The sequence below is a fragment of the Suricata suricatta genome, chromosome 10 (assembly GCF_006229205.1).
Source record: "Suricata suricatta isolate VVHF042 chromosome 10, meerkat_22Aug2017_6uvM2_HiC, whole genome shotgun sequence".
Taxonomy (NCBI): Eukaryota; Metazoa; Chordata; class Mammalia; order Carnivora; family Herpestidae; genus Suricata; species Suricata suricatta.
Genome location: NC_043709.1, coordinates 50,455,361 through 50,483,200, shown reverse-complemented (window position 1 = coordinate 50,483,200; position 27,840 = coordinate 50,455,361). Strand labels below are relative to the sequence as shown.

Here is a 27,840-nt window from a genome sequence, read left to right as displayed (position 1 = left end):
AATAAGCAAACACCCCAACAAGGAAAACAAGTACTACAATGTAAAAATATTAAGAAAAGAAAACCCTCTCACATGCATAAATGAAAGATGGTACACAAAGAACTCACATCTTTTCAAGCTTCAATAGTAAATATTCTGCTACTATGTATTAAATACTGCATGGTTTGCCCAAGCTAAGATGAAACCACATCATGAATCAATTAGCATTTTGCATTTTCTTTCATTATCTACTCAAAGTCAAAATGGCATGGAGTTTTGTCTACAAGAGTGTTGATTGACTTTCTACTCAGGAATGAGGTAGATTGTGAGGCTAATTCCATGCACTGATACATAAAACCATGTTGCTTAATGGATAGAAGGGAATGTACAGAAACATCATAAATGTACAGAAACATCACAGAAGCTTGGACCATCCCAAGTTTCTCCATGAAGCGATTTGGAAGATGTTGTTGCCTCTGTCTTCAGAGTTTATGTGACTCAAGAGAATCTGTTATATATTTATATATTATAAAGATATATGAACATAAGCTTTGGAACCTTAAAAGCATACATACTGTGGAAATATGGCTTGACCCTTTTAACCAAAATTTATATCTAAAACTCACCAAGCATGAGACACTAAAGTCATTTAAAACCTTCTTATTAAATATTTAATCTGGTTTTCCTCTTTCTCCCTTATTCCCACTCTGACTCAGCATAAGGTCAGGATTCTGGTCATCACAATAGATTTACTTTTAAAATACCTCTGTGAGAAGCCAGAAGCCCTCTGAGTTGGTCATTTAATCCAACCACATAGGTCACTTGATTGATTGCTCAGTGTATTCACATGTGGTTGTATTAATTATACTCTTTGTGCTGCCTTTCTCTCTCTTATTTCTGGGAGTTTCCATGGAGCAAGGCTGCAGGCCTCCGGGAATAGAGATCCTGGCCAGGGCCCACACAGTAGAGCTGATTACAGTGCTCTGTATAGAAAGCTGTTTGGGTCTGTCTGGCTGTTCCATGAGGTTTTACGCTGGGGAGGGCAGAAGTCATGCTTTATTTACTCAGGTCTGGGCCCATTCATTCAACAAATGTGTATCTAGAACCTGTGGGGTGCCAGGTACCTGAGCAGGCCCTGGGACACATACTCTCTGTTCTCCAAGAAACTCTGTGAGGAGAGAAAGAAATGTGATAGGTGTAATATTGGGGAGCATCAGCTTACCACTCATGCCACTATATGCCACGTTTTGTGTTAAGTATTAATAAGGACTGTCCCAATAAGACTCTGACATAGAGACTACTAGGATCTCCATTTTGCCATTGAAAAAACCGAGGTCTCACAAAATTATTTTACTTATGCATAGACTATAACAGGTTTGAAAATAAGCAATTTGATTTTAGAGTATGAACTCTTAACCACTAAATTATACCACCTGGGAGTGGTGAAAAATGTATTATAAAATCACAGAGAAGGGAGGACATAATTTCTTTCTTGGGGAGACAAGACAAAGTTACAAGAAAGTTTTCAGAGTAGCAGATAGGACTCTACCGAGCACGAAAAGGAAGGAGAGTCCTGGCAGAGGGGCCGGCCTGGGGAAGTACCGGGTGTGATTGAAAGCAGGGCATGTGAGGTGGCGGTTTATGGCCAGGCTGAAGGATGTAGTTAGAAATTTGTGTAAGGTGAAGTAGACTAGTTAGGCAGGGGAGGCTATGAGTAATTTAGGAATTTTGAACTGTATCCTGAAAATATATAGCAAGCCTTTGGAAGGCTTTCATCAGAGAAAGGACGTGAATAGATTTTTTAAAAAAAATTCTAATGGCATGCAGAAGAACAGATGAGCCAGAATGGATGGGAATGGTGACTTCTCCTTTCGGGAGACAACATGAATCCTGGATGAACCCCAGATTCTGACTTGAATAACACTGTTATCCTGGAAGCACTATAAATTCATTAGACCCTTTTTAGAAAATAATCTGCTATGTATCAAGAGTCGTAGAAATGTCAATACTTATCCTACTAATTTCATGTCTGGGAATTGATCTTGAGGAAACGATGTAAAATGCAAGCTGTGCCCTTAGGCCAGCATTTGTGAAAATAGTTCAGAGTGCTTAAAGCAGATTGGTGAAATTGAATGAATAAGTGAATAAATGATGGGATGATTAAAGGAAAATAGTGGAAACATTGGCAAGCATAATAGAAGAATGGTTGATATACATTCACTGGGTAGTTATTATGAATCCAGTAATGATGGTTCTGAAAATTATGTAAGTACATGGAGAAGTATATGGTAATTGGAAAAAAGCAGAGTAAAAAAAGATACCTCATTATTATAGAACAATTACAACACACACCTATGTTTAGATAAACAAACTTGAAGGAAATCAAATTGTGGTAGGTGTGTCCCTCTGTTCTCTATTTTTCAATATTCTTCAATATGCTTAATTTTTATAATGGAAAATGGTAAACACTTTGGGATGGTTTGAATTTATGTTTGAGGTATCTGAAACATCAAAGTGACAATAAATAATAAACAGAAATAGGCTTGATATTCAACTCATAGTTTACACATCAGAGACAGTCAGTAAACGTCAACTGTATTGAAGCTCTAACCATTTTCCATCCCCTCGGGTAAGAATTTCACGGTTTTGTTGTATGAGAAGTTTTACTATCACTGGAACATATATAGGCTTCTATTATTGATGGGGGAAGGGAACCAGTTCTTCACATTCCCACCTTCATACCTGAAGCAGATGAAGGCACTCTCCTGCCCTGTGCAAAAGAAATTTTAATCCACCAATCTCAGATAACATAGAAAATCCCTGATTTCAAATGTATATCCTTTAATAAAGTTATTCTTTTCTCTTGTAAGGGAACACTGATTGCTTTTCTTAGTACTGAGGTATCATTTTTCTTAGCAGTTCTTGTTCAAGGATCAAGGGTCTACTTCACTGTTTTCAAATTTCTAATGAAAAAGAAACCAGAGGCATATGTAACCTATTGAATCTTGATGGGTTTTGAAAATCCAAATAGTTTTTAATTGGGGAGTTTCGGTTCATTAGTCTAACCGTACTAATTGCCAGCGTACTAACTGTGCCACAGCAGGCATGTTTTGGTTTAAGATTATTTCTTTTGGGATCCAGAGTAGTATTTTGAAGAAAGAATTGTTTTTCACTGTTCGTGTAATAATATGGAGACATATTTTTTTAAAATTTATAATAGTTTATTGTCAAATTGGTTTCCATATAACACCCAGTGCTTCTCCCCACAAGTGCCCCCCTCCATGACCATCACCCCCTTCCTCCCTTCCCCTCCCCCTTCAGTCCTCATTTCATTTTCACTATTCAATATGGAGACATATTTAAAGTTGCGGTGGAGCTAACATGAGGTGATCCAATCCTGTTTCCATGCTGTAAGCACCATGCCCCCAGAACTCAAGACGAGGACTCGATGTTGTGTCCAGTCCATGTATTCATGCTTCATCCATTAGTCACATGAACTTGGGCTTCAGAGCACAGTCCAGTTCTTTAACAACTTTTGCAGATGAAAGAAATCATGGTGGGAAGACAATAGTTAATTCTCAAGTTATTTACTAGACCATGGAGGATTTGAACTGTGATTTAAAGCAAACAGGTAACAACTTCAGTGCTGTGTCATGGGGATAGCCGGGGGTTTACCTACCCGAAAGAAACTCTCCACCAACTTTTCAGAAAGTCCAAAATTCCCATGAGAACTAGGATCCTTAAGGGCCTCTTTTATGATTTTTTATATATCTTTTCATGTTTGCTTAAGGAAATGTCCATTTGCTAATGAATGCTTTATTTGGGAGTCGGGGGGTGTTAATAGCACACATCACATTTTTTTAAGTTTATTTATTTATTTTGAGAGAGAGAGGACATGAGCAGATGAGGGGCAGAGAGAATAAAGCACAGAGCTTGACATGGGGCTTGAGCTCACAAATGATGAGATCATGACCCGAGCTGAAATCAAGAGTCAGGCGCCCCATTAGCAGGTGTTTTATCAATTCATTGTGTACCACTAGTAGTAGGACTCCCATGAAAACGGAGCACAGAAAAGTAAGATTACTTACCGTGCACATGTGGCAGGGAATATAGATATAAGTAAAGCCCAAGGGCTGGAGCACAATGCTTGGGGCCCTTCCAAATTAGGCACCATTTGGAGGGATCTAACGGCCAGGGCAATGAGGAAGGACATCAAAAATAACCAGTGTCTGCCAAGCACTTTCTACATGAAAGTCAATGCAGCAAGTGTCCTTAAAGACCAGAAGAAGCAAAAATATGACATGGCCTTTTTGCTCAAGGTAGTAGCCATTACAAATAGTGTCTGGGAAAGAAATAATTGTAATAATTATGGAATGTTTACTGTGCGTTAGATGTTCTTAATGTAATGCATGTGTCCTCTGCTTAATGCTCTCATCAACCCTATGAGATAGGTACAATGACTATATTCATTTTACAGATCTGGAAACTGAGGCTCAAGGGAATCCAAAGTCTTTGAAACTTAAGACCCAGGCATTCTGACTCCAGAGCCCTTGCTGTTAAGTGTTATGCAATACTACCTCTCAGACAGGTTTTTAATATTTCAGGGCCTCTGGGAAAAGGTGAAAGAGAAATAATGTAAGAGTATGCTTGGCAGAGCACAATTTGTGATGCCAGATTTCTTCCACCTCACCACCTGAAATCTTCTAAAATGTGAAATATACATAGAATCTTCTTTCTTGTTCTAAGATGCATGACCTGGGATCACTTGAGAGGACTCCTATCAGCCCAAACTTCAGTCTTCAATCTGATTCTAACTATTCTTGTTCGGGGCTAATCCGACCTGAGAGACTTTCTGTTGTTGTTATTGTCCTGAGTGTTTGCCAAGAAATACTTTATTTTTGGACCTCCTACCTGAAATGTGGAAAGCTGAGCAGAGCCCATTGGTGGCCTTTGATCCCATTAGAGGGTTCTGAATTGGTGACCCAGATCCTTGAGTGAAATTTGATATTAAAATAACACTAAACTGAAGCCCTAGAAGATTCCAGTGTAATGTATACAACTCAGAATAACCAAGACTTGGGGAAAATAAACCGAGTTTCAGGTGGCTTCATTTGCTCACTTATGTCTTTACTTTCACTCTTGTGTGGCTCTTAACCCACCTCTTCACAGGGACACAGTGGGACATAGAGTCTCCAACTCCAAGCAAGGATTTTAGAAGCTGGCAGAGCTTGATAAACAGCGGCACTCTGTCATGTAAAAAGACCCAATGACAATGGCTTCTAATGAATTTGAACTTCTCCAAATTCAGACACTGCTTTGATGTCATCTTCCCACACCGTTTTATCTTTCTGGAGCTTTTCTTCATCACATTTGGCCTTTTTTGAGGGAGGCCTGACCCAGTGACCTTGCATTTGCAGATGGACTGTATTTCATCTAGGTCCTAAGATTTTCTTACAGTGGCCGGTGGGCCTTTCCTCTCTGCTCGTCCACAGTGGCCAGCTTTCAGCACATGTAGAACTAATTCAGCTCTTACTCAGGCACAGTATTTCAGCTTCTTCATGGATTCATTTAGCAAGTGTTCATTGGAAGCTTCCCATGTGTCCCAGCAGGACCTGGTCTAGCAGGGGAGGAACATCACCCTCAGAACCAAACTGTCGGTGCCTCACCTGCCTCCCACTAGTCCTGGCCTGGTAGCCAAGCACCATGCAGGACAGCAGAGTCACAGAGCTGATGAAGACGTGGCCCTTACTCCTGATGCTGACAGTCCTGTGGGAGACACATGAATGATCCAGTAGGGGTGGGCGTTCTTGATTCAAACTGTAGATTAAGCCACACCTCATTTTTTCCATTCTCTGTAGCTGACTACATAATGAACTCAAAACAGGAAGAAAAGTAATTTGGATACATGAATGCCTTTTCAAATAGCTTATAGATTTTGCTGGGGGGGGGGGGCGGATTAAAATACTCCTATATGAAACTCTTAGAATTAGCCTAAGGGAAGACTATTTTAAATGCTAGTTATTTACCAACTGAGTGGAAGAGAACTCTTTTTTATCATCATGAAAACAATAAATGCAGATAAGCACAGAGTGATGTATGCAAATGTTGAATAAATCAGTGTATTGTACACCTGAAACTAACATTACACTGTTAACTAATTAGAATTCAAATAAAAACTTAATAATAATAATAAATGCAGAAGCTAAGGTATATGGACTCTAAGTGACCTTACCGTTGTACAGCTTTGAAAATGTTTCCTTCCTTCCTTCCTTCCTTTCTTTCTTATGTTTATTTTTGAGAGAGAGACAGAGCACAAGCAGGGGAGGGGCAGAGAGAGAAGGAGACACAGAATTCAAAGCAGGCTCCAGGCTCTGAGCTGGCCATAGAGCCCAATGCAGGGCTCGAACCCACAAACCAAGAGACATGACCTGAGCCAAAGTCGGACGCTCAACCAACTGAGCCACCCAGGAGCCCCTGAAAAATGCCTTATTAAAATTAAAATTGTAGGTCAGTCAGATAGTTACCTTGGAAAGGGAGAGTTAATTTCTGTTTTGGATTCTAACTTAGCAGAAATTTTTGGGACTGCAAGATTTCTCTGTGACAGTACTGAGATAGGATGCTGGAATTCATCTCTTTTGGTGACTTTAGTTTTGCAACTCAACTTCTGAGCAAGCACAATGCTTCACCCTGCTTACTTTTTCTCTGTCTTCTTGATAAAGCCTGATTTAGATGGTGCGAGAGCCATTCAGACTCTCTACCTATTTGCCTCCATCCAGCCTGAGGTGACAATTGGTGCACACATCTAGTACTGAGAAAGGCCATTTAACTAGAATTAAAAAGACAATAACAACTGTTAACAAGGACGTGGAGGAAAGTGTGCACTGGCCATGCAGTATTAATTGGTGTAGCTACTGAGGAAAACAATATGGAGGTTCCTCAAAATATTAAAAGTAGAGGGGCATCTGGCTGACTCAGTCAGTGGCACATGCAACTCTTGATCTTGGGGTCATGAGTTCGAGCCCCATGTGGGATGTAGAGATTACTTAAAAATAACATCTTAAAAAAATCAAAAATAGAATTAAATAATCTAGTAATCCCACTCCTGGTTATTTACCCCCAAAAAGTGAAAACACTCATTTGAGAAGACATATGCATCTCTGTGTTTATTGTAACATCATTTACAGTAGCCAAGATATGGAAGCAACCTAAGTGTCCACTGATAGATGAATGGATAAAGATGAGATGGTGTGTGTGGGGGGAGGGGGTGTTGTGTGCGTGTGCGAGCATGCATGCGCATGCTGGAATATTACTAAATCATAAAGAGGATCAGATCTTGCTATTGGCAACAATATGGATGGACCAAGAGGGTATTATGAGTTAATGTTAAGTGAATTAAGTTAGACAAAGAAAGACATTGAATACCTTATAATTTCACTTATATCTGGAATCTAAAAAGCAAAACAATCAAACACAAAGCAGAAATAGATCCATAAATACAGAGAACAAACTGGTAGTTGCCACATGGGAGACAGGCAGGGGGATGGGCAAAATGGCTGAAGGAATGGGAGATGGAGGCTTCTAGTCATTGAATGAATCCGTTGTAAAGAATGAAAGATACAACATATGGAATCTAGTCAGTGGTATTGTAACAGCATTGTGAGGTGACAGATGGTAGCTACACTCATGAGCACAGCATAACCTGTAGGAATGTTGAGTCACTGTGCTGTACACCTGAAACTAACGTAACACTGTGTGTCAACTATATTTTAATTGAAAAGAAAGGGCAGTTTGGCTAAAGGCATTTATTATATTAGGTCTATGCTGGCCTTCTGTTGTATTATATACATTATTTTATTTTCAGTGAATGGACTTTTTAAGATGTAAATAATTTAGAAATAAGTTTCTGTTACATTTTTAAATATTCTTAATTTTTTCTTAATTATAGAGCAAAGAGATTGCATTCCAACTTCATGAAGATTTGATGAAGGTTCTTAATGAACTCTATACGGTAAGCACATAATCTTTCTTCTTTTTGCAAGAATCCTTGGTTGAGAATTTTGCTTTGCAGAAACAGTGCTCTGATTAGAATTCATTCCACGCTAGGGTGTTGATGGATGTTTCTCTGGTTGAAATGTGGATCCAAGTGGATAGATGCACACTACTACATTCTTATGCCTCTTTTGACTTGAGACTGTACTCAAGTAAATATGTACATGCAGTTAGCTTACTTTAAGAAACTAGAGTTTAGGTGTCCCAGTAAAATTATGTTTTTAACTGGTTGGATTATATGTGGTTTATACATATATTTAATTCTAGAATATTTTGGTTTAAATTGTTGCCATTCTTTTTTTTTAATGCCCACTTATTTATTTTGAGAGAGAACTTATGAGTGTGAGTGGGAGAGGTGCAGAGAGAGAGGGAAGGAGACTCCCCAGCGGGCTCCATGCTGTCAGCACAGAGCCCAACATTGGGCTCCATCCCACGAGCCGTGAGATCATGACTTTCCCCCAAACCAAGAGTTGAACACTTAACTGATTGAGCCACTCAGGCACCCCAAATTGTTACTATTCTTATATTAGCCATTCCAAGATTTGAGCAATTTAGAGTTGCTTTTGTTCTGTTACTTTAATTTTTTTCCCATTCCAGTTAAATTGTTTGGTTAATGACCTAATATATTAAAATTATTTTTGGGGCACCTGGGTGGCTCAGTCGGTTAAGTGTCTGGCTTCGGCTCAGGTCATGATCTCACAGTTTGTAGGTTCGAGCCCTGTGTTGGGCTCTGTGCTGACAGCTCAGAGCCTGGAGCCTGCTTCGGATTCTGTGTCTCCCTCTCTCTCTTTGACCCTCCCCTGCTCACGCTGTCTCTCTCTGTCTCTCAAAAAAATAAAATAAATAAAATTACTTTTGGGGAGGTATCTGCTTTTCTTCTTGGCAGTAATTTGCTTTTTTGATTTTAAATTTTATTCAGGTTACTGCATATAATCATTAGAAATTAAATAATGTAAAGCTAATGTATTTTTTAAAAAAACAGTGAGGTTGCAAGTGGGAGTTAGTCATATGTTTCTGTAAAATTTTTTATACTTAATGATCATATTTTTTTGATGTGGAATATTAGAAGTTTCTTTATTATTACCTATTCTTATTAAGCACCAGCTTAATACCACAAAAAATTTCAAATCACCCTTTGGCAACCCATTCTGGCCTCCCTCACCTTAATTCTTGATGAAGAGCTCTTCAAGTGAAGACACGCTCTCTTCTGTCTTCTGTGTAAAACTTTATCAAGTAAAGGAAAAGAACTGTGTACATCTTGCTGTAAAATGCTGCCCAAGGCTGTGGAAAAACTGGGTCTTCCCAGGCTCCTTTTACTCTTCAGGTCCTGAAAGACTCTTGTTCATAAACTGTCTCTTCCCAAAGCCAGTCTACCGCGTGCTGAGGGTCCAGAACTTTCTCACAAAGTCTCAGTCCAGTCTCTTGTCTCAGCTGCTCTAAGTAGGCCCTCATCACCTCATCTTCCTGTTTGTTTGCAGATTTGGCATAAATTGCACTAAGTGGAAAATCAGGCTCTCCAGGAATGGGGAAATTAGTGATTCCCAGCAGATACATTTCTTTCTCACCTTAGATTTTGGAGTTGCATTTTTTGGAGCTTCTTTAGAAACTCAGGAATGTAGAGATTGTACATATCCAGGTTCTCTCAGCTCCATTCCTTCATTCATTCATCCATTCATTTATTCATTCATTCTTGAAAAACACCTTGGCCTTGAAGTAACAGATGTCTTCATCTACAGTATCTGTATGGTTTGTCTCTCTAGGGGCAGGTCCTTTGAACTGACCTCTAATAGGCAGCAGTGTGGTGTTTGCAATGAGTTCGGTTTCAGGGTCCACGAGAGAAGAGCGGTAGCCGGCATCTTGGCAGCGCTGGCTTCCAAGCTAGGTGAGGAGGTTGGGGTTGGAGCATGGAGCTCCCGGTCCGGTGGTTCATTATTAAACAAAAATTCCTTCTGGAGGAATTTGATGAGTTTTTATTTTAAAAGAGAGAATCACATGAGAAATGAGTAATGTTAATTTGCTTTAGCTATAGATATTTGCATTTTTATTGCACAAGATTATTTGAATTTTTATTTATAGGCAAATCAAACCTGAAGCATTCTTAATATAGGTTTCTTGATTTACAAATTCCATTTGTTCTTAAAAAGCCATGTGTGTGAAATGCAACTTTGTAAATTGTTTTTAATGCTCCATTGATACTTGCTAATTGAAAGGCACTGTAGTTCGAAGCTTTTATAAAGTGAGTAATAGTCTTATAAAATTCACTTTCCAATTTTTTTGTACATGTGTGATAAATTTGTATTTTTAATAGCATGTTTCATACCCTTGTACTTAGGAATTAAATTGACAATATTTATTTGTTCATTCCTCCTTAAGCAACTTTTAACTTTGCTTGCAAAAGCCTCTTTTTATAAGGTCATATCCTGTAACAAATCCCTAATGAAAGCGAGTTTTTGATGTTAAAGGCCATTTATTAGCCCATGCTTTGTGTGTTTTGTTAATTTCTGATAACCTAAGTTAGCAACCATTTCTATATTTAGTATTTAGAATTTAGATTCATAATTTAAAAGTTCAGTGAGAACCAAAACCACACTGAGATACCACCTCACACCAGAGTGGCTAAAATGAACACATCAAGAGACTATAGATGTTGGAGAGGGTGTGGATAGACGGGCACCCTCCTGCACTGTTGGTGGGAATGTAAACTGGTGCAGCCACTCTGGAAACCAGTGTGGAGGTTCCTCAAAAAACTATCCATAGAACTCCCCTATGACCCAGCAATAGCACTACTAGGGATTTACCCAAGGGATAGAGAAGTGCTGATGCATAGGAGCACATGTACCCCAATGTTCATAGCAGCACTGTCAACAATAGCCAAATCATGGAAAGAGCCTTAATGTCCATCACCTGATGAGTGGATCAAGAAGATGTGGTATACATACACAATGGAGTACTACATGGCAATGAGAAAGAATGAAATCTGGCCATTTGTAGCAAAGTGGATGGACCTCGAGGGTGTCATGCTAAGTGAAATAAGTCAGGCGGAGAAGGACAGATATCATATGTTGGCATGCATAGGTCTAACAGGAGAACGGGAGAAACCTAATGGAGGACCAGGGGGAGGGGAAGAGGGAAAGAGAGTTGGGGAGAGAGAGGGATGCAAAACCTGAGAGACTATTGAATACTGAAAACAAACTGAGGGTTGAAGGGGAAGAGGGAGGGGGGAAAAGAGGTGGTGGTGATAGAGGAGGGCACTTGTGGGGAAGAGCCCTGGGTGTTGTATGGAAACCAATTTGACAATAAACTATTTAAAAAAGAAAAGTTAAGTGAGCATCATGCCTCTGAGCTGTGCAAAGAAGAAATTCTATATCATCTTTCATTGACCTGTTTTAAGATCAGAGCTTCGTGGCACTTTCCTTGTGGTTCCCTTTGCTTGGACTGTTTTAGCTAGAAATATAAATCATTCTCTAATACTTAAAAAAAAAAAAAGAGTCTGCTGGTTGTCATGGCATCATAGACAAGAGCATGCTGGCTATGGCATGGCATCATAGACAAGAGCATGCTGGCTATGGCATGGCATCATAGACAAGAGCATGCTGGCTATAGTATGAAACTAGTACTAGTCAAAGCAACAATGGCAAAGAGAAGCTTGATTGTTGAATATGAAGAAAACCAGTAGAATGTTGTGAAAATTTTATCTCAGTGAAAGGTGTGTCTAGTGAAATTTCTCCTGGGCTCAGCCTGTCAGGTGTACTTAGACATTTATCAGACTCTTTGTAGATGAATCAAGTAAGCTGACTCCTCAAAATGCTTATCATTATCAGTCTGAAAGCCTGAAGGAGCTTCTATAAAAGGCCGCTGGAGTTTGAATGACCCTGTCAGAGTCGTTTAACCTCTCAAAGTCAGTTAAGGAAGTAAGGGACAGAGGAGATGAAGTTTTAATTAGGCGGCCTGTAGATCACCTTGAACTCTTAGGAAAAATTTTTATCTTAACCAGAGGTCAGAGGTCTTGTTCCATAGGGAAAGACTTTCACATTACTTAAACACACACACACACACACACACACACACACACACACACACAGTGTTTACTATAAAAGAAGATGATAGTTGGTCTCTCCTGCACTGTATCTGGACAGAATTTGTATATCTGTCTTGTTCAGATAAAATCTATTCATTACACATACTCAGTTTATATTTAAAAAGAAAAGGTGAGGAGTGTTTGAACAGTGGCCTAGGAGTTGGAGGGGGATGTGGTTAGGGTCCTTGTGCAGTCAGACTGACTGGTCATGCACAGATGACCTTCTGAGTTGCAGGGTGCATGGAATTTTGTACAACTGATGGTGTAATAATGATAACTGAAGCAACAGGTATAAAATATGTAGCCTTACGAAATTGATGCTATTTAAGTGCCTTTTCAGACAAATACTCACTCCTCCCTTTTTTTCATCCCTCGATACTCCTTGGGAGTCAAAATATCTTGACAAGTACATTAACTTCCTTATACCAGCTCCACTTTAAATTACAGTCAACCTTAGCGGTGAGCAGCAGCCTCATGTGGGACTTGATTCCCAATGATATTTGTCCCAGAGACCCCTTGGTTATTCCAAACGTTCCATGAGAAGAGAAGAGTTTGTCTTAAATAAAATTACAGACACCCAGAAAGAGATGCCTTGTGATCATTTATGGCTTAGAGTGAACTGTGTTTTTTCAGATCCTTTGAGTTTAGGTTGTGTGTGTCAGGCATGAAGTCCTGGTCTTCTGAGCAAGGGGCAGAGGATGGTGGCCACAGAGGGCTGTTGGGAAGGGGAGGAAAGGCTTTGAGGACATGCATCTCCTTTTCCATATTTTTACCTCAACCTTCCCTTTATTTGCAGAAACATGGCTTCAAAATGGTTTTGAGCCTCCATTTGGATTCTTACACCACCACAAAAGCCAGCCAAAGCAGTTAGGATTAGTTTGGCCTTGAGGAACAGAGAAACTCAAAACAATGGTGTAAGCAAAATAGAAGTTTATAATCTCTCTCACATGAAAGAAGTCTGTCCTGAGGTTGACAGCCCACTGTTGGTGTGGAGATTACATAAAGCCATCCAAGAATCAGGCTTCTCCTAACCGTCTCAGAAATCTAATTGTAACCTTTGTCCTTATATGTACAGTAGTTGCTAGAGCCCCAGCCATTATATAGGTATTCCTGAAATGGAGAAAGGAAACCCCAACAGAATGCAGAAAGGAAAAAAGGGCAGGCTTCCTGTCTCTTAATGAGACTTAATGAAAGCCCCATGTCAAATTTTCATGTGACGTTTCATTGGCCAGAACGTAGACTAAGATTCCAGCAGGCTGTAGGGAAGTCAGGGAGTTACAGTCTTGTAGGCGCCCGCTCATTGCTCACCAGTTACAGATTGGGGAGTCTGTTTCTTTGAGAGAGGGAGAAGAGAGATTTATAGGTAACTAGCCATGCCCGTCAGAGTAGCTAACCTTTACTGCATGCTCAGTGTGTATGTGCTGGTTACTGTGCTAATAAGCACATTACTTGCAGTAAGTCATGTGATCCTCATTGTATCTGTCTGAGGTCATTACTATCATTTTCCCCATTTTTACAGATAAGGAAACTAAGGCTCAGAGAAGCTTGGCCCAGGTTGCACAATAAGTAATGGAGTGGAATGTCCAGTCCAGGTCTTGCCTTTCCTCTCATTTTATCTCTATTACTGCAGTTTGGGGGCAACCATTTTCTAACAAAGATCTCTAAATGTTAATGCCTCTCTAACAACACACAGCACTTAAGTGGTTTATTATTGCTCATTTGTACTTTTAGAGTCAGTGACATTAATGTTGCTTCAACAAAACCATAGGTAAAAAATTGAACATGTGCCTCAATGGCAACCTGTACTTCTTAGAAGTGTTAATTTAAAAAAAATTTTTTTTAACATTTATTTTTGAGAGAGAGAGAGACAAAGCATGAGCAGGGAAGGGGCAGAGAGAGAGGGAGACACAGAATCAATCTGAAGCAGGCTCCAGACTATGAGCTGTTGGCACAGAGCCTGATGGGCGGCTCGAACACACAAACCGTGAGATCATGACCTGAGCCGAAGTCGGATGCTTAACCTGTCGAGCCACCCTAGGCTAGAAGTGTTAATTTAAATGATCTAGCAGATGGACTCAATAGGCTAAAAAGTAGAAAGGTGAACCAAGATCTTCAGACTCCCTGAGTGTAATCCACTAATTAACTTCTTTTTGCATTTCACATTTGAAAGAGAACTAAAGCAGGTTATAAAAGCACGGAGAAGACTGTGCTAGAACAAAGCAAAAGTGGATTGGACCAGCAGTCAGCAAACATACATTTGAATATAAGCTCACTTAGTCAATCCGGGCATCTGTATTAGCATGAGTTCTTCAGAGAAAGAACCAATAGAAGATTTAGAGAGAAAAAGAGAGATTGTAAGATTGATTATAAGGAATTGGCTCTTACGGTACAGAGGCTGAGAAGTCCCATGATCTGTAAACATGAGACAGAAAGCTAGAGTTGCAGTCTGACTCTGAAAGCCTCAGAATCAGGAAGAGCCGACGACAGTGTAAGTTCTAGCCCAAGTTCAAGTCCAAAGAGGATGATTGTATCTCGGAGACAGGAAGAAGAGCAAATTATTTCTCAGTCCTCCTTTAGTATTCAGGCAGTCACCAGATTGGATGAGGCTCACCCTCATTGTTACGAAGACTACTTGATTTATTCAGTAAACATTAAAAATTTTTTTCTTAATGTTTTATTTATTTTTGAAAGAGAGAGAGAAAGAATGAGCAGGGGACGGGGTGCCTGGATGGCTCATTTGGTTAAGCATCTGGCTTCGGCTCAGGTCAGATCTCACATTCATGGGTTCGAGCTCCGTGTCAGGCTCTGTGCTGACAGCTAGCTCAGAGCCTGGAGCCTGCTTCTGGTTCTGTGTCTCCTCTCTCTGCCACTTCTCATACTCTGTCTCTCTCTGTATCCAAAATAAATAAAACATTAAAAAATTTAAAAAAAAAATGAGCAGGGGAGGGGCAGAGAGACAGGAAGACAGAATCCACAAAGCAGGCTCTAGGCTCTGAGCTGTCAGCACAGAGCCCAACACAGGGCTAGAAACCATGAACTGAGAGATCATGACCTGAGCCAAAGTTGGTCGCTTAATCAACCGAGCCACCCAGGCACCCTGATTCAGTAAACGTTTTAAAAATGCCTACTACATGGGGCGCTTGGGTGGCTTAATTGGTTAAGTGTCCGACTTTGGCTCAGGTCACGATCTCACGGTCCATGGGTTTGAGCCCCACATTGGGCTCTGTGCTGACAGCTCAGAACCTGGAGCCTGCTTCAGATTTTGTCTCTCTCTTTCTCAAAAATAAGTAAACATTGAAAATATCTTAAAATAAAATGCCTACTACAGTACCAAGCTCTTTGGGATATACTGGGGATATACAGGTGAGAATAAAAACAGGCCACATAACTTCCTATCAAGGCACTTATATTCTGGTGAGGAGAAATAGTGAACAAATAAATGTATAGTATGGCAGGTGTAAGTGCTAACAGGAAAAGTTAGGCTGGGATACAGATAAGGCATTCCGAACAACAACCTGGAACATAGTAAACACTTCAGAAATGTTCCTTATTGGTGTCAGCTGGGGAGTCACCCCCTTCATCATCAGTAGAGCAGGGGCGGAGACAGAATGGTCTGCCTCTCAGAGTAAATGTGGAGATGGGGAATGATAGCAACAGTAATTAGAGATGGTTTTTACAGATATATATATGCATATGTATGGTTTTTCCTTATAATAAATATATATTACTTTTAGAAAAAAAGAAAAAGGAGGGTAACTTCCACTAAGAAAACCAATAGTAGATGTGAACAGGCTGCCATTGGGTTAGTGGGGAGGCAGAAATGCAAATACAGAATGATGGTGACCCAGAGAGTCAGGGGGAGCACTCAAAACAGTGTCAGTCTGGTAAGGACTCCCCATAAAACAGGGGGTAAAGTGGTAATCCTGACCGCTAATACCAAATTCTCAAAAGGTTATGCTGCAGTTTTCTGTCCTATATTAGTATCTCTTTACTTGGCAGCATTATACTTAGCATTTTAAAAAAGAAAGAGCTTACTACCATCCTCAGTGAGCAAATTCTAACAAAGATGAACACAGTCATGATAAGTCCACATGAAATTGATTGTTATTTATGTGTAATTGATTATCATGCTCCCTATACATCAGTGACGCACATGGCTAGCCAGAGTCAAGAGGTAATCCATCCTCAGGTTCATTAACATGAGGCCAGAACTGAGAAAATGAAGATTTATCCAACCCTTCTTATGAGGCAAGCCCATTATCCCACTCATTTCTTACGGCAGCCCTGTGAGGCAGGTATTCCTAATCCCAGGGTAGCAAATGGTAACTGAGGCCCAGAATGATTAGCTCAGGATCACACAGTTAATGAAGCTCCAAAATCTAAACCCAGCTTCAGTCCCCAGGGCTCATCAATTCCCCTCCTGACAGCTGCCTTAGGGAAGGATGTACAGAGCAGGTCAGGGAAGGAAGGGCAGAATGTGATCTTGTAGATAAAACTCATAGGTACAAGTCACACTGCAGGCTCTCATGGACACTGGTAAAAACTCACGGGAGCTTTCCAGACGGTCCATATGGATTACAGAATGGGAAACCCAAAAGGCTTTTGTACCTTAAACTTTAATGTTGGGATATGTTCATTGGGGGTGCCTCTTTAAGATCTAATCTTTCATTGAGCTTTAATGTTATAAGTGTCAACACCACCTGTTCAGCTGTGTGTTCATACACAGTGATTACTGCTAAGTATTCCTTAGTGGGTACTCCATTCGCCTTTGTTTCTTCCTTCCTTCGAACTGTCGTTCTGATTTGCCTAACAAGTGTTAGGTAGAGAATGGAAGCTGTGCTGGTAGGAACCCAGAGGCCACCCAGCACCTTGTGTGGGATTTGGAAGATGGGGTTGCATGTGCACACAGATACCCACCCTGGCCTTTGCAAATCTTTGAACCACTTATCTCTTTAAAATATTAAAATACAAAACTAATTATTTTTAGAGGCAATAAGAGGGAAGACACTGTTTATTATTTCAAGCCCTTCCTTGAAAACTCCACCTCAAAGGACTGCTGAGGAAAGCTTTCCTGGCCCACCTGTGAGCCTCCCAAGAACCAGGAGCTAATGCATTCTTCTGTAACAAAGAAACATGCCCAAGGCAAGGTTGAAAAGTCATTCCAAGAAAGCCCAAGATATTTGCCACCACAAATCAGAAGATTTTTCTCTGAGCCTCAGAAAGGGCTTTTTAAAATTTATTTATTTATGTATTTATTTATTGGCTAAGTATTTATTTTAGCTTGAAGGCATTTTGAGTATTTGAAATATATATCCCTGTAGTGAAAATGAAAATTCATTCCTTCGAGACGGACTACGAGGAGGTGTGGGTCTCCAAACAAAACCCTGAACAAAGAGAAATAAGGCAGAAAAGATACGTAAAAAGCCCCAAATTTGAAAACCCTTGGGAAACACCACATTCTTTGTGATGCGACCTGGAACACTTTTTTAAAAGCAAGATCTCTATTTAGAGATCTTGGGTTGACAAAGTGTGTGCATACATCCTTCTCCTGGCATCATTAATAGACACTTCAATGGAAGGAAAGAGGGGTGTTGGGATCGAAATGACTTTCTGCCAGCTTCTGCATTCTAATCTTGGGGTTGACACAGATTGACTTTGGAGGCCAAGTTAGCTAATTTAGCCTTGCTTCATTTTCCTCCCAGAATGATTGGGATTAATAAAATTTCCATTGCATGGATCCCTGAGGACGGCTGTTCAATAAGAACTTTATGTGTAGATGCCTTTAAGGACACCCTGCTAATTAACGAAGCCAAATGCTCCCAGGCGCCTGCTTGGAATTTTCATTTTCTCTCTGAGATTTGAGATTTAGTTATGCTTGGTGCTTATGAACCACAAATTAAGACTGTCTTCTAAAAGAAGTAAGCCATATGAAGTGGCAAAAAAAAAAAGGAATGTGTTACACCAGGGCACCTGGGTGGCTCAGTTGGTTAAGCGCTGACTTTGGCTCAGGTCTTGATCTTTCAGTTTGTGGGTTCCAGCCCCGCATCGGGCTCTGTGCTGACAGCTGGAACCTGGAGCCTGCTTTGGATTCTGTATCTCCCTCTCTCTGCCCCTCCCCTGCTCATGCTCCATCTCTCACTCGCTGAAAAATAAAGTAAAAACATTTTTAAAAATTTAAAAAAGAATGTGTTATACTGAGAATCCTTCTCAAAGAGTGTTTTATTCAAACTCTTATATTCTGAAATACAGTATTATGACTTTTAAGCAATTACAATGCTTTAGTAACATCTTAATCAGACTTTTTGTTTTTATTGGGTAATTAACGTATTTAGCTTTGTTTTCCATTGTTTTTCAAGCCCAAATGTATAGAAACAACACCCATATACATAGAGTAAATTAGGGACATTTTGCTTGGATTTCTTGTCTCCAAATGGACCAGAAATGTTCACGAGTAAAAATGTAAAAATCATGTGACAAGGACACCTGGGTGGCTCAGTAAGTCTCTGACTTTGACTCAGAGCATGATCTCACAGTTTGTGAGTTCGAGCCCCACATCCAGCTCTGTGCTGACCGCTCAGTCTGGAGCCTGCTTCAGCTTCTGTGTCTCCTTCTTTCTCTGTCTCTTGTCTGCTAGTGCTCTCTATTTCTCTCTCTCTCTCTCTCTCTGTCTCTCTGTCTCTCAAAAATAAACACTAAAAGAATTTTTCAAATCATGTGACAGAAACCAAGCTCTAAATCAATTGTATCCATTTCAACATATCTTAACACATGATTTTCCAACTCACATGATTGCCTTAATTTAATCTTATTGTAGGCTGATTGTTGAATTGTAGACTGTAGAATTCAAGTATAGAATGGGCCTTTAGAAATAATCAAATTAACCTAATTTAAGGAGACTATTACAGAGACTCAGATTAAGTGATTAACTGAAGTTCCGGGTCAGAACTGAAACCCAGGTTTTATTTTAATTCAAATTAGTAAAAAGTTTCCTGTGTTGGCAGCTTCAAGGGAGAGTACCCACTCAGGCTAGCAGATTAAAGCTTAACCAGGACATAATAACAGCTAACTTTTTTCAGGTACTACTATAAGTACTTTATGTAATTAGCTTTTTAAATTCTCTCAACAGCCTCCTGGGTAGGTGAGGCACAGAGAGGTTCATATCTTGCCGGAGGTCACACTACCAAGGAAGTCTCGCCTCAGGCAGAGCCTATTTGCTTAGCTCACCGCTGTAATCCCTTTTTTATTGGTGATTATAACCTGAGATAGACCATTATGTCTCAGCTGAGGTTGAGCTGAGGGTTTGGACCTCCAGAGAGGACCTAAGATGCATTGAGGACTGATAAAACTGTGGAGAGGAGAAAGTGAAAATGGACAGGATTCCAGTACTAGGAGAGATGGAGAGTGAGTGGGGATGGTTTGGGAGGCAGAAGGAACAATGGGAGCCATCCATACAATTAGGATGAACACAAGGCACATTCATAAAATTTCCTTCTGGAGCCGCATCTAGAGAGAAGAGACAAGTCAGGAGTTGGTGGATTTCAAGACAACATTGTCATGAATGTAGGGCAGCAAAAAATGATGAGGCCCCTAGTCATAATTGCTTGAAAAGTCAAAAAGCTTCCTTGCACAGATTAAGGCTTCTCACCTTCCTTCTTTGTTCTCCCCCCCCCATTTCCTTTTTTCTTTTTAATAAATGCAATGAGAAGTACATATTAGGTTGGAGGCACGGGGTATTTGTCAAATTCTAACCCATATTTTATTGAAAGAAGAGGATTCTACATCAGTCTTTCCATTTTAGTTGATGCTGGAATTCTAAAGATTGTAGGGCTTTCCTTTTATGATTCCAAGTGTCTTGTGTCCTCAGTTTAAATATTTCACATCCTAACCTTATAACTTCAATGTCGAACACACACACATATAACGTTGTAGCCACAGTGCTGGGGTGTAAGAGCATCGGCTCTGGGGGACCCACGCAGACCAGGTTCAGCCACTTGCCCGTGACAAAATCAAAAGACAAACTGAGAGGTGGTGAAACAAGAAAGGAATTTATTTCAGTGAGGCCAACACCTGGAAGATGGCAGACTGGCATCTCAAAGCCAAAGTGCCCAACTTTTATATAAGGTTTATATAAGGAAACTGTGGGGCAAAGGTGGGTGGGTATATGCAGCAGGCAGTGAGGGTCAAATCCACCCTTGTCTTGGAGTCAGTCATGGGTGGGGCCTTGCTGCCTCAGGGCAGCCCTTATTGCTTGAGGAGGTGATGTCACTTCCCATCAGGGGGTGCTTTGCACTTGGGGTCTTCTCCCTGAGCCAAGAGACTGGCTGGAAAGAACCCAGCTAGTAAGTTTGAGGTCAAAATGGAAGCAGCTGAAGTCCTTTTTCGATGTTGAAGACATGTGAAACATTTTCCTGAAAAGAATTAAGTATTTAATATTTCAGGAGACTTTGAAATGCTGGTAAATTCTTTGGCCTTTTATTTTACATCTGCTTTCCCTCTCATCACTGCCAACGACTTTAAACTTCCCTTTTTCACTTCTGCCACTGCGCTCATGGTGGCCCTGGTTAATAAGTATTCCAGGTGCCATCTCTTGGGTATTTTTTTTTTTTAGGAGATTTGAACTTGTATTTCAGTGCCTCTGAAGACAGTATGAAAACCCCTTTTGAAACCAGGCTTTCTGAATAACCTTCTACATCACTGACTTTCTCTTTTGACTTATTGGGCAAGGATTAAGTCTCTTTGCAGCTCTGTTTCTTTGATCCTTAAAACAAAGACCGTCCTTCTGCACTCAGCCTCTCAGGTATGAGGGAGAATAAACAAGTGAGCCTCAGAGAGGCTGAGGCCATTGTGGGCTTAAAGGATAGAAGGGTGTTTCATTAATTGTAATAGCATCCAGTAAGCACTCCCGGTGTGTCAGTTACCATGCAGGTGCTTGACATGTATTCATTCATTCTGTCTCCACAATAGCCTTATTTCCTTCTTTTGTTAAAATGTTTTTAATGTTTATTTTTGAAAGACAGAGACAGAATGCAAGCCACAGAGGGGCAGAGAGAGAGGGACACACCGAATCCGAAGCAGGCTCCATGCTCTGAGCTGTCAGCACAGAGGCTGACTTGGGGCTCAAACTCAGGAGCAGCAAGCTCATGATCTGAGCCAAAGTCGAATGCTCAATCAACTGAGCCACCCAGGTGCCCCTGTTCTTATTTCCAGTTGGAGGCAAGGAAACATGCCAAAAGGCAAAACAGATTTTACCCCGGGCGTTCTGGCGCCTGAGTTGAACCAGTAATGCTGGTGAGAGGTGGAGTAGGCTGCCTTAACACCACACTCTCTTTCAGACAGAGGCTGCTCAGTAAGTATGTGGTGAAGGGCTGTGACCTATAATGTCCTAGGATTTATGGAACGCAGCTACTCAACGTTTGTCCCAGATCTCAAGATCTATTCCGGTCTATAAATCCGTTAAATGGAAAGCACTAAAAGCATTGTTGCCTTTTACTCTAAAATTATTATAGAACCATCTCTGTAGGGCCTTTCAACAAATATTTAGGTCCTGGAAATGCATTAATGACAAGCATGCAGCCCTGTCACCGATGAGCTAGACTAGTGAGGTTTTTTCATATATGGCATTGGATGCTGGACTGGATAGAGAGACGGGTCTTCACAGCTCTGTGCAAAGCCCAGAGTCACTGGGAGCGTCCTAGAAACCATGACACCTGTTTTTAGTGATAAAGGAAGGGTAGTAAGGGGGTTGCAAAAAGCAATTAGCACGTGAGTAAAGCACAGATGTGTGAAACCACATTCCCTGCTCAGGGAACCCCATGCCCTTGAATATTACCAGAGCATTAGCAATCATTGATATAAAAATAAAGAGTTGGACTTCCTAGAAAGTCCTCTGCCCTTACCACCCTCCTTTTACCCCACTACATACACATGAAGTACTTGAGAGATAAGAAAGGAAAATATCCGTAGTAAAATCAGAATTTCTTAAATAAAGTGACATTTATTTCATGTTAGAAATCTCTGATAACTGTGAAGTGGGAAGATATTACACCACATTAGTTGCTCTCATGAAAAATTACTCTTAGGCAGTAATGAGCTGGTATCAATCAATAAAGAATAAAATGTAATTGGATTTCTAGTAATAGAGTGTAATGGGATCAGGTAGGACAGGGCCTATTTGTGGCACATAGTAGGGGGCTCAAGAAATGTTTGCTGAATACGAATGTTCATCGAGAGTTTACAGACAAAACTGATAACCCCTGTCTGTGACTCAAAGACTTAAATTAGAAACCGCCTCTAGTGACTACCGCAGCAAAGCGAGGAGAGATTAAGATTAATAAATACAGGTCACTCGTGTTACAAATAGGAACATTTTCCTTTTAATAAGGTGTAAAATAATTTATCTTCTTTAGGATAAATTTGTCATTTTTTATTAAAAATTTTTATTAAAGTAGCAAAATCTTGTGAAATTAATCATCATTTATATTGCCACTTTAAAATTACTGTTAATCTTAGCATTTTGAAAAAGATGACTAATGCTCTGCTTTAACTTAAAAATTATAATAAAAAATAAAAGCATATGGCAAATCTGTGTATCACCCCTGCACCTATCAAAGAGTTCTCAGGATTTCCTCCTTGATGAGCACTTGATGATTGATCACGAATCAGCTTGGGAGCTAATTAAAGTCACTAGAGTGATAGATACGATGGTATAAGGTTCATCAATATAATGGTGTGTTAGACTATGTGGGCATTGTTCATTTCTGGATATTTTCTGTACAACAAAGCAGATGACTTACGGCCTCAGAGCACAGGAGGAATCTTACATTTTCAGCAGAGCATGGTGTACTACTCCCCTCCAGTCAACACAAGCAGAAGGAGATAATCAGCATAATTTGTTTGTAACACAGGCTTTTCCTTTTGGTTAAAATGTGTCTGCCGTTTACCTGGACACTGAAAACTATCGATCCCTCCAGCTGCTGAGAAGTATTTTATATACATACACACACACTCAAATCATAAATTCTTATGATATTTAGTTTCACAAGGTTAACACCTGAAATCGTGGACTCACAGAATTTTAGATTTGGAGAAGTCCTGGGGATCATGTGGTCCAGTCACCCCCTTTATAAAAGGTGAGAAAGCTGTAGGCCAGCAGAGATGAACAGTCCTGCCACCAGGTCACTGGTGGGGCATGGCGGATTGAGGGCTCACACCCCTGGATATCTAAGACATGAGTGCTCCTTCCCCTAATGGGCTCTTGAAGCTAGAAAAGAAAACAGTTTCCAACAGAAGACAAAAACATGAATGACGGTATGGATTCTGTTTTCATATAGACTGCTAAACGCCATCCTAGATCATTCCTCTGACCTTCATCAAATCCTAGATATATCCCTTAGAGGGTTATATTAAAATCCTTTTGGAAAGAAGCCTTACAGTTACAGGCTCAACTTTTCCTTCTATGGTTTGGACTCCAGTGTGCACTTTTTCTCTAATTTCACACTTATCAAGGTGTTGGAGAGGCACAGTCTGATCACCCCCCTAATTTTGGTTATGTAGGGAGACCTCGGTTTGTCATCTCTAATAGATGAGACTTGCACTGAGGGTCAGAAAGGCTGAGGTTACAAAGCTGTCTTGTAGCAAAACTAAGACCCAAATCCAGATTTTTTGGATTTCAGAGACCTAAGCTCTTCGTTGAAATAGTGTTCTTTATAATTACTCCTGAAACAGAATCTTTAACATTACACTGAACATAATAGAATTATTTTTTTTTAACATTTCCATTAGCCATATTTCCTTCCTTTACATATACGTATTCTCTGGGGTTTTTTTGTTTTGGTTTCTTTGTTTGTTTGTTTATTCTCTGCATTTCTGTTGTCCTGTCTTTTGGTTGGTTGGCAGTCCTTAGCCAGCAGGGTCCAGAGTCCCAGACAGTGCCTTTTGTTTAAAGCATTTGTTTGGATTATAAATATAATTTGATGATAAATTCAGACTGGTGTGCTGATTTCATTTCAGTGGAGCCACGGCATACCCAAGTTTTCCTTGATAAACTACCTACAAAGACAGCCTCTTGGAGCTCCGGGGCGGCCCAGTCGGTTAAGTGTCCAGCTCTTAATTTCAGCTCAGGTCATGATCTCCTGGTCGTGCAGCTGAGACCTGCATGGAGCACGGAGTGTGGAGCCTGCCTAAGATTCTCTCCTTCTCCCTCCACCCTTCCCCACCTCACACATGACCATTCTTTCTCCCTCTCTCTCTCTCTCTCAAAAAAAACCCAGCATCTCATGCATACTATTTAATATTGATCTGGATTTATTTGCTCATTCTAAAGCTTTGCCCAAATTCTTAACCTATACATAAATAGAAATATCATCAATTTCCTTCCTTTTACCTCTATCAGAAATTATAATCTTTCCAGTCTGGAGAAATAATTACCTATTTTTAAAATATTCTGTGATGGGGCACCTGGGTGGCTCCATCAATTAGCTTTTGACTTCGGCTCAGGTCTTGATCTCACCGTTAATGGGTTGGAGCCCCACATCGTGCTCCATGCTGACAGCTCAGAGCTTGGAGCCTGCTTCAGATTCTTTGTCTCCTTCTCTTTCTGCCCCCCTTTCTCTCTCTCTCTCTCTCTCTCTCTCTCTCAGAACTAAATTTTAAAAAACATTAAAATAACCTGTGATTTTTTTCAAATATCAGTAACTGGCATTTACTGTGCACTTACTGTATGTCATGACTTTTGTGCTCTTTACACACGTAAACATGTTTAATACTTCCAGCTTCCCTACGAGTGCAGTGAGTAAGAGTGTTTTGCTGGTTTTATACTGAGGAAATTTAGGCACTGAAAGGTTAAATTACTTGCCCAAGATCATACAGTAAGTGCAGAAGCAGGATTCAAACCCGGGCAATCTGTTCTGAGTCTCAGCTCTAACTACCAGTATACTCTGTCTCAAAGTGATTTCTCCCTATGTTATTTTGCAAATAGAACTGAATTTTGTAAATTCTGCTTTCATGGGCCTGTGTGGAGAGCCATATCAGCCTAGGAAGAGGAGATGGATTTGTAAGAGTTCATCATCGTGACCATCTTACAGATTACTCAGTACCTCAGAGGTCAGCAGCTTTTCCAGCCCTAATGCCACAAATAAGAATAAAAAAACAGTGACAAAGACAAAGGGTCCAGTCAGTTCAGTGTCTGACTCTTGATTTTGGTTCAGGTCATGATCTCATGGTTCCTGAGTTCAAGCCCCACATTGGGCTTCATGCTGACAGTGCAGAGCCTGCTTGGGATTCTCTCTCCCTCTCCCTCTCCCTCCCTCCCCCCACTCCCTTCTGTCTCTCTGCCCCTCCCCCACTCATGCTCTTTGTCTCTCAAAATAAATAAATTGAAAAACAAAGCGACAAGCAGTCACTCAAAGGCCTTAAGTGAAAGGTAGAGGTTGAGAGTGAGAACTGAGAGAGCCATTGACTGAGTAGCATTAATATAAAGGGTTTGGCGTCAACTATCTTTACACTCTTTTGTTGTTGTTAAGTAAACTATGTGCCCAAAGTGGGGCTGAAACTCATGACCCCAGAATTGAGTCTCATGCTTCACCAGTGGAGCCAGCCAGGCACCCCCATCTTTACATTACTGATACAAATAAAATATGTACACCCCCCTACTTTTCTCCTCATACTAGTTCTTAGACTTAAATGAAAGCTAATGATTAAAAAGAAGCCTAGGTGGGAATACAAACTGGTGCAGCCACCCTAGAAAACAGTATGGAGGTTCCTAAAAAAATTAAAAATAGAACTGCCCTATGACCTCAGCTATTGCATTACAAAGTATTTATCCAAAGAATACAGGAGTGCCAATTCAAAGGGAGACATGCACCCCAGTGTTTATAGCAGCACTATCGACAATAGCCAAAGTATGGAAAGAGCCCCAATGTCCATCGAGTGATAAATGGATGAAGAAGGTGTGTGTGTGTGTGTGTGTGTGTGTGTGTGCGCGCACACACACACACACACACACACACAGAGGCAGTCAAAAGAATGAAATCTTGCCATCCACAACATGGATGGAACTAGAGGGTATCATGTCAAGCAGAATTAGAGAAGGACTTCACTCATGTGTGGAATTTAAAATACAGAACAGATGAACCTAAGGGAAGGGAAGCAAAAATAATATAAAAACAGGAAGGGGAACAAAACATAAGAGAATTAAATATAGAGAAAAAACTGAAATTCTTTAATAGCAGTAGATATGCAGTCAGTGTTCTGATATCCAGTTGTCATAGAAATCTATATTTTAAAAAGTTTGTTTATATCAGGGCTGAAGTAATATCTCTGCTTTGCAATTGGTGGGTAGAGAAAGACCTTTAGATCACCTTTACCTTCAAGGCTGTCCCTGTAGAGTATAGGGACCCTATCTTTCTCTTTTTTTTTCCTTGAAATGTTTTTGTTAAGCTGGATTTTTAATCCTTTAGGGTTTTCCAGAGTCTGCATTTTGCTGATTGCAGCTCCCACTGTTGTTTAACATGTTCCTCTATTCTCTCAATCCCCAGAGTAGTTGGCTCTTTTTTCCTGTGTCCTGTTCCTTACTGTTTATTTGCTATATGTTGTACAAAAGTAGAAAAATAAACATTTCTTATAGATATGTATGGATATGGACAAAAGATGCCTAGGAATTTTTCTCCCCCTATGTCATTCGCCTATCCTGTAGTCACAACTTTGTCTTCCCCACCTTCTGTTTGACTTACTGTAAGAGTCGCCTTGCTTTTTGTTTTCCCGCTGAGTAGGGATGGTGTCTGTCATCTCTGGTCTGAGAGCCTAGCACAGTGCCTGGCTTATGATACTCAGTAACTGTTCAGAGGATTAATAAATGGAGATCAATATACTTTGCTTCCTGAGATCTGGGCTAATAGCCACTCAATTTTATAGTAGCTGTCAGCATATGTTGAAAGGGTGCTAATTATGGAATGTACATTACAGGAATGTTAGAAGCCTTTTCAAAGTATGAATTCACGTCGTGAGTGTTATGATGTAAGTCTCTATGCAGGCAACTCCTAGGCATTCTTTACTGGTATATTAGTTTTTAAGAGGTCTTGATTAGCCTAGGTCTCAACGTGAAATACCAGGAAAGCCCTCCATCTGGTCTACTTTGCCTTTGGGAGGCCATAGCCTGTATCTCTTTGCCTAGAGCCTGACTATGCAGCAAGGTTAGCTGGCACCAGAGCCTGCACACTCCCTTCTATGTCAAGCTCTAGGGACTGTCAGGAATGAAAACTGTCCACTCTGGGGCACCTGGGTGGCTCAGTCTGTTGAGCGTCTGACTTTAGCTTAGGTCATGATCTTACGGTTCATGAGTACTAGCCCACGTTGGGCTTGCTGCTGTCAGCCTGTCTCCCTCTATCTGCCTCTCCCCTGCTTACATTCTCCCCCAAAATAAATATTAAAAAGAAAGCAAAACAAAACCAAAAACCTATCCCCTCTGTTATGTGCTTCCTGCATTCTATCATTTAATCTTCATTTTACCTCAGGGGAACTAGGGTCCAAGAAAGTTAAAAAATTTGCTGGCTAGTAAGTGGTAGCACTGGAACTCAGATCCAATGGGGCCTGGCTCCAGAGACTCTTCAGTACCAGGCTGGCTCAGTATTTTCAAGAGCAAGAGGGTTTGGGGTTGCAGGTGGAAGGATCTGGGCATGCAGTGCTAATGCCTGCTCTCTTAAAGGTACTTCTGCCCACTACCCCTGTCTAAAATAAGC

General features: G+C 40.5%; 1 protein-coding gene and 1 pseudogene across 4 annotated transcripts in view; one reads left to right on the top strand and one right to left on the bottom strand.

The window, feature by feature from the left end:
• The window catches only part of SRGAP1 (SLIT-ROBO Rho GTPase activating protein 1), a 279,336-nt gene that overhangs the window by 155,266 nt on the left and 96,230 nt on the right, over positions 1–27,840 (top strand). For all 4 annotated transcript variants that reach the window (XM_029954129.1, XM_029954128.1, XM_029954130.1 and 1 more), the window contains one exon: positions 7,925–7,987. In XM_029954129.1, coding sequence (XP_029809989.1) covers positions 7,925–7,987 — 63 coding nt within the window. The remainder of the gene's footprint in view (positions 1–7,924; positions 7,988–27,840) is intronic.
• Positions 9,342–14,723, bottom strand: LOC115303917 (annotated as a pseudogene).